The sequence below is a fragment of the Dasypus novemcinctus genome, chromosome 10 (assembly GCF_030445035.2).
Source record: "Dasypus novemcinctus isolate mDasNov1 chromosome 10, mDasNov1.1.hap2, whole genome shotgun sequence".
In the NCBI taxonomy this organism is placed as follows: domain Eukaryota; kingdom Metazoa; phylum Chordata; class Mammalia; order Cingulata; family Dasypodidae; genus Dasypus; species Dasypus novemcinctus.
Window position 1 is genome coordinate 31487813 of NC_080682.1, and position 8025 is coordinate 31495837.

Sequence of the window (8025 nt, forward strand, 5' to 3'; positions counted from 1 at the left end):
AGCATTGCCTTCATATCTTTGGCCAAGTTTTTTTTCAGATAATGCTATCTATTCTAGTCAATACCACACAAAACAAATTATGCGCCCAAAATTATTTGCGTGGTAAAATTAGTAATTGATTAATTTAAACTGTACCTCCTAATACTTTCACCCATAGCATACATTATGGCATTGTGAATATTAATCTATAAGGTAGTATCTAGCTTTTCCATTACACATTAATTGCATACTTCCTTTGAAAATAACATCTGGCACCAAATCTTTCTCATGACATTTTTCATCTCCGTATTTCTCAAAGTATAGATTAAGGGGTTGAACATAGGAGCTATGATGGTGTAAAATAGTGCAAATATTTTATCCTCAGAGAACGTGGTTGGTGGTCTAAGATAGATAAAGATTGAAGGCCCAAAAAATAAGACAACCACTGAGATATGAGATCCACAGGTAGACAGGGCTTTGCGTCTTCCCTCACCTGAATGATTTCTTAAAGTGAATAATATAATGACATAAGAAACAAATAAGACAACAAAAGTTACTAAGGTGACCACACCTGAATTGGCAACCACAAGGACACCTGTGATGTAGGTATCCGTACAGGCAACTTTTAGCAATGGGAAGATATCACAAAAATAGTGATCAATTTCATTAGGACCACAAAAGGGCAACTGGAGTACCAGATAAAACTGAGGAAAGGAATGGAGAGCTCCACCAGACCAAACAGCTAAGGTTAGTAGGTTGCATCTTGTCCTGTTCATGATAATTACGTAGTGCAGAGGTTTGCAGATGGCAACATAGCGATCAAAGGCCATGGCAGTAATAATGAAGATCTCAATACTTCCAAAAAAGTGCATGGTAAAGACCTGCAACATGCAATTTCCATAGGAGATGGTTTTTGTATCCACTAACAAATCACTGATCAGTTTTGGAGTAACACTAGAGGTATAGCAGATGTCCATACAGGATAAATGGCTCAGAAAATAGTACATGGGTTGGTTAAAAAGGGAGCTTCCTCTAATGGAGACTAGGATCACAAAGTTTCCTACCAGGATGGAAACGTAACAGAATAGGAAGAGCACAAAACAAAACATTTGTGTGTGCTTGTCATAAGAAAGCCCCATAAGAATGAATTCTGAGATATTGTTGTGGCTTTCCATATATTTCGCTATGTGCATAAAATTCAGAAATTGGTTGAGACCCTGAAAAGAAAAAGAAATGAATTTGGATGAAGAATATATCAGTATGATCACAAAAACATAAAATTTACCAAATCATGGCTTGAAAAGAACAGAATATTAATATAATTGTTTATTATGTCTTATTTTATAAATATATTATGAAATAATTTTATGAGAATAAATACGTATAGAATTTAATTTTACCAGTAAGAGTAAATATTTCAACATTATTTTGATCATAAAACATTTTATTTCTAATTACATTATTTGGATAACAAAGGTTTCATTTCCTTCACTAATTATTTTTGCTTATTTTTAATGCACTACATTATCCATCAAGACAAATTTCTTTCTTTCAGCATGAATAGACCACTTTTCTTAATTTTCTGCAACTGTATACTAAGAAATGCTTATGTTAACTCCAACATGAATTGGAAAATATAATTTGGCAGAGTTTATTGTGTTTGCCTTGTCAGCAATCATTGCCAATTGGATATACTAAACCAATGGAGCATCAGTTATATTGAACAGCAAAGAATGGTTGAGAGTATACATTAAATTTTTAAAAATGTTATTAACAGCTGTGGTTGTAAAAAATATTCTGCAGTCCCATTCCTTTCTCTTATTTATATTTCATGTGTTAGAATATTTTTTATAAAATGTGCTGTGTATAAGTTTGTGATTCAATAAGCAAAGGATATATACAAGTTGTGAATTACCCAAGTATGTTTGAGTTGTCTATAGTTCATGGTTTCTGCTAGAAAGATTATACATAATCTAGTCCACAAAAGCAGGAGTCCATTAAAAGGTGTTACAATGTAATTGTAAGACAAGCTGTGTGGTCAGTTTGCACTCAGTGACTATTTATTGCATTAAGAATGTGATGAAAGGTTCAGGTTTTGTACTATCTTGAGACATTTTTTACACTGGTAAAAAGAGATTTCAGACTAGAGAGAACTTCCATGAACTGTTTTATACAGGGATAAGAAATTATCTGACATCCTATGAGGCTGTGAAATAGAGCTCATCATCTACTTTAGTCTGGATTCAATGTGTAGACATATCTGGACCCTCTCGATGGCCATTTCAAAAAAGAGAATATTTTTGTAGCAAGTTTCTTTAGTTATCATTACATCCCTTGATTCACAAATTCAAGCTCAGTTTCTCTAGAATGATTTTAGACATCAGATGGGTGGCAGACATACCGTTCATCTAAAGTGTACAATCAATGTATTTACAATCAATGTATTTGGTATAATCACATAGCTGTGTGTTCATTAATATGTATCAATAAAGTTGATTTGTTTTTTTAGACCAGTTTTGATAGAAGGTGCCAATTGTGGAATTTCAAATATTTTGTTTTAAAAAACACACACAGAATACATAACCACTGTACTATATATATATATATGTATTTATTTATAATTCTGGATCATCGTATTTGATCACCCTACATAATTTAGTATAAAATTATGTCATTGATTATTTTCTACTGTGCTCAATCTCTTGACAGCATTAATTTGTGAAATAAAGTTTATATTTTGTTCAGCTGCCTTTATGGCACAAGATCCCATTTTATAAAATGTGGTACAGACTTTCCTTAAGTGTAACAGCACTTTATTTTTTAGCAACAATTATATTTTTTAGAGGTTAATTTGTGGAAAAAATGCTCTATTTTCTAATTTACGCTAACCAGTTACAATATTTTAAAAAGGCTTAAATTAAAATAAAATGATCTATTACTCTCCTCAATCCTACATCTTAAAGCTTTTTCCTCCCATTTCCTTTCTGACTTTGTGGGGGAAATGTAGGAGTCAGAAAAGTTGTTTTAGATGGGATTTTTGATTATAATTGAGCATAAGGCAAAAATAAGACAAAATAATTCTTAGTTCCAGGTGTGTTACAGAACCCGAGGTTAGTTATATGATAAATAATACCTAGTGACAATCTATTAAAAAATTCCATGAATATAATTTTCATAATAAAATGTGAATTCATTTTACTAACAATACATCCATGAAAATCAGTCCTCTGTAGTTACACTTGTGTTAAATTACTCGAGTTACAGGAGAAATAGTTTTATCAGGTAGCTTACGTAGTGGTCTTCAATGGGCTAGTTTTTTTTTTTCCAGTAATCTCTTAAATTTCTTTAAATTATACACTTAACACAGCAAAGAAACTGGATTTTTTTTTGTATATAAGACTGCTTCCACTTGAAATATTGTCACAAGTATTATATTTGGGGAATTTCTCTTGTATTTGTTATTCTTAGAGGTAATAATGCATGATCTTATTTTATAAACTTTTAACTATGTTCTTGACATATAAAATATGTACAGTATTGATATCAACCATCTCTTAAAAACTTGTCTTATAAATATTGTTGTATAATTTTATTTGGTCAGAAACATTTGGACTAAGTAGTGCACTGGGGTCAGAATGTTCTGCAGTGCCGTTTAGCAAACAACTATCTTTAGTCTAACAAAGTTCCCAGATTTTCTGTTTGTATAATGCAACAGAATAGTTTACAGTTGTCACACCTTAAAGTCATGGAGAGTTCTTCCGGAACCCAGTCTACCAAAATTAGAAGAAAGACCCTAAAGAAATGTATTTCTCTTAAGAGAAAGAGCCAACATCTTCAAGCTAAACAGTTGAATCTACTACAGATAATAACATCTACCATTACAACCCTCCAAAGTTTTCAGTGTTAAAGACTGTCATTTGTGTTTTGTGTGGCAGTTAGATAAAATTGGGTAGCTAAATTTTTTAGTCCCATGTGTCTTCCAAGTGAAAAACAGAAAAGCACTAGTTAGTGTAAAGGCTTGCAGACTTGAGGTAGAAACTTTCCTGCCTGTTTTATAAATGACATTTTCTAAACAAGTGCATGCCATTCACTTTTCTATTTCTCACACTATTGTATAAAACAACAATATTGAAGGGAGAAAGGACTGTGGTACACAATTTGAATTACTTTGCATGGACTCATTTGAGATAATTGATATAAGAATCTTGACTGATTTTATATTTAGAAACATTGAATAAAAGTGGAAATGAAAAATAGGTAACTGGTAAGAAATTTTTAAAATGGTCCATTCTAAGAGAAATTTTCAGTTATTTAACTATAATTCACCATTGAGAAAATCTCATTGGACTTCTCTAAGTAGGTCCTTAAGCCTTACTATCCAATGTTGTTTAGCAGTTAACTGTTATCAAGTAATATAGAATAATTAAAGATAGTTCATCGACCTATCCTTTCCCTTTTACAACTGATACTGATTCTTTGTGAGATGGTATAATGTTAATTGTCACATACATTTATTTACATTAAATACTTTTATTTTAATGTAATTGTTTTATGGGTAAGTTTGTGAACTACTTCTTTACAATATCACCTAATAGTCTAAGTCCATGATTCCCAATAAATTTGAGTCAGATCATGGTATCTTAGAAGTTTTTCAGAATCAGTAATGTATCCAATGTAGTAGACATTAGATGTCAGATATCCCAATTCTCACTGAAATTGGTGCTGCACCTCATTTGTGAGAGCAGAGCAAGATGGAGGAAGGCTTTCCAGGGTGCCGCTGTAAGAACGGCCAAGAGTTCTCAATTCAATAAAAAGTTTATGAAAGTTGATGTTACTAGATTACCAAGTCTATCTTCCTCAATATTTATGTAAATCTGTATCTTACAGTTAAAAAACTATGTGGTCCAGAATTTTGATTCTAAACCGTTTTGAAATAATTGTGCTTCAATTTTACCTAAATGTACATTCTTTAAGTTATGGTTCTCAATTATTCTCTAGATTGTGATAGGTGTTTAATCAATAACAGTCCTAAAAGTCCATCTAACATTCTGATGGAAGATTCTATTTTTATCACTGCTATTTATGGAGTTAAAGGGAACCTTGAATACTCTCTTTTGAGAAGAAATATTATCACTAAAAGAAATAATAATTTTGACCATAGAGATAGTAAGGAAAACTTCTATGAAAGTTTTGCAGACATAAGTGATGGAAGAAGAAATTATTAGCCAAACACTTTATGTGTGGTTTAAATAGTGGTAACAAAGACAGAGGTAGAAATGGTGAGGAGAGTAAACTCAACTGACCAGTTCTGAATATTGAGGTCATTCCTTAATAACATTAAATCTAATTTTCCTAATCAATACAATTGAGAATGTGTTACATAATTCAGAAATATAAACAAAAGTATAGGATTTAATATGAAATATCCTTTTCATATATGGCTCAGGCCCACTGGTTATTTTCCTGTTCCTTTCTTTCTTCATTGAGCAGAATTTAGCAAATATTGAAATTTTCATGCACACATGTAAATTAAATCAAATGAAGAAATAAGCAACAACCTGAAAGAACACAACATAGATTTAAAGAGGGTGACCATGTACACTTCAATTTTTATAATTAATGCGAAAAAAGTTATTCTGATGCTAAACTGCCTACTTAAGGTAGTTATTAATGGTAATCCTTACCCTGATTTTTTCTTTCATTAGAAAATATGGTGAAAGTATTAATTTATATCTTGCATAGATTGCTTGCCCTTTTGTGTGTGCTATAGCAAAAGGGCAAGTTTCCACCCTATACTCAAATTTTCTTCTACTGTTATCAGAATGTACCATGTTATAAACTTACCCTAGATGACACAGAGGAGTATTTTTGTTCATTTGTTTAGGATGCCAGGTTGTCTGAATGGTAGTAAATTCTTCTTTGTTGTTGCTAAATATCAAATGGGCTATTCTTTGATAGGAATATGGAAGAAAACACTTAACCAGAATGGGACTCAATGAAATTCACAGCCAACAATCAAAATTTCATTACTTTAACTCTACTCTTTTCAACTAGAATACTTTTTGTAAATATTATGCAATTAAAACTACAGTGTGCTAAAACATTTTATATTAATCAATTTATCTTATGCTGCAAGAAAATGAAATTAGATGGTAAAGTGTAAATAGAATATAACTATGCTAACACATGGTTAGTGGGGCTTTCTCCAAACCAGGGTGGCATATGTAATTCCTGACCATCAATTCTGAGTTGAGTTCACATTAGTTCTAGGTTGTAACAGGAAGAATCCCCCCTGAGATACTCACTCTGGTAATTCTTCTCCAATATGCAAATCTGAAGAAAATGTAAAGAAATATAAATCACAAATTTAAGTGCACATATGCCAATTATGAAAATATTTGAGTATCAAAATATCTTTTAACTTTCTACAGATATTCAGATGGAGTGCACTCTATATATCCCATAAACATATCAGGGATGCAAGGAAAACTGGATCTTTATTTCATAAAAAGTAAGTTGGGGCTTTTAAATGCAGATTTAACATCTGCTCATTAGCTCCAAATAAAAATAATCGGAACTGATTTTGAAATTATTGTCAAAGCTATCACAAGTATTTAAGTCTTAAGAGTCATCTGTTTTATGCCTGTGCCTGAAGAAATTTGATTGGAGGAACAGAACATGAACTTATATGACAATGCAAAAATTAATAGGTTTGAAAGCTCTTACAAAGTATATACCCTGAGGCAAACTAATCATATCCTTGTCAAATGTTCCTAAACCATTTTCCATGGTAATTTCCCTTGTGCCTCTGGGCTTTTACTTTATATCTTTGATTTGGCCTGGCTCAGGCAGTTTCTTTGGAGCCCCAAAATGCTATCATCAGACACATAGTTCAGGAAATTCTGAAGGCTGTGTGCTTGTCTAAATTTCTGAAGAATAGGAGGAAATACAATGTAGACTGGAGTGTCTTCAGGTTAGCTGCCAGGAAAATCTGAGATGAGGAATAACAAATAATACCAAAGATAGTCAATGGAGTCCAAATATTGATCATTATCAAGAGTAATATAGATGAGTAGAAGGAGATAGATCAATAAAATCAGTGACCTGCAAGGTCATGACTGAAATTAGGTTAAAATTATCTATTCCCAGGGACTAACATTGCTGGAATAGATGGTTGAGGAATGGGAGGCAAGAGGAAAGAAAAGAAAAGAAAAGAAAAGTAATGAAAAGAAAAGAAAAGAGAACAAACATTTTTCCCATATGCATCTCAGATCTAAAAGCTGTATCATTGAGAACATAATCAAATGTACATCTGAAGCTCAATTAGCACTTACCTCTCTTTCATCACAAATTCATTTATTAAAATTTCTCTCAGACACTTAAAAACTTTAGGAAATCAATATTTTACAGTAACAATCTGTATCACATAAACCTTTTAGAAAAAATAATTAAAATAACAATAAATGGAGAGAATATTGGGCAATTTTAGTTCATCATATCAATTACCCTCACAATAATGCAAATTATATATTAAGTACTATAAACTCTATTATTCAGATAAGGACACTAGACATTTCTGGAAGTTAAAATCCAGCTCAAATAATTAGCGAGCAGTAGATCAGAAATCTGTGAATTTATTTAAGTGAAAGGATTGGTTATTTCTAAGTTCAGTTCTTCCTTCCAGGCTTTAAAAGTGAAGGAAACCTGAGTTAATGAAGGATTTTTTTTTGTCACTTGAGAATGAAGGACCTAAGAACCCAGTGTTTGATACTTAACTTCACCCTAATGTCTATAGCAGACCACTCTTTCCTCAAGCTCACCAGTGTTAATACACAGAAGGAAATAGCTTATTGTACTATCTCCCCTGCTATGGAAATACACATCTGGATTCTCACTGCAGTCAGGTTCCTCATATGCAATGTGGAACATTACCAGTTCAATCCTGAATATATGTCTGGTTATTGCAACTTGTTTTGCTGTAAAAGTTTTAGTTCTGATGAGATGGATTCTTTCTATCTATCTATCTATCTATCTATCTATCTATCT

General features: G+C 32.0%; 1 protein-coding gene across 1 annotated transcript; it reads right to left on the bottom strand.

Annotated features, from left to right (window-relative positions):
• Positions 1-218: 218 nt before the first annotated feature.
• LOC101438297 (olfactory receptor 4P4-like) lies at positions 219-1154 on the bottom strand. Its single transcript, XM_004461936.2, has one exon. It carries the CDS (start codon positions 1152-1154, stop codon positions 219-221), a length of 936 nt encoding a protein of 311 aa, XP_004461993.2.
• Between the last annotated feature and the right edge of the window lie 6871 nt (positions 1155-8025).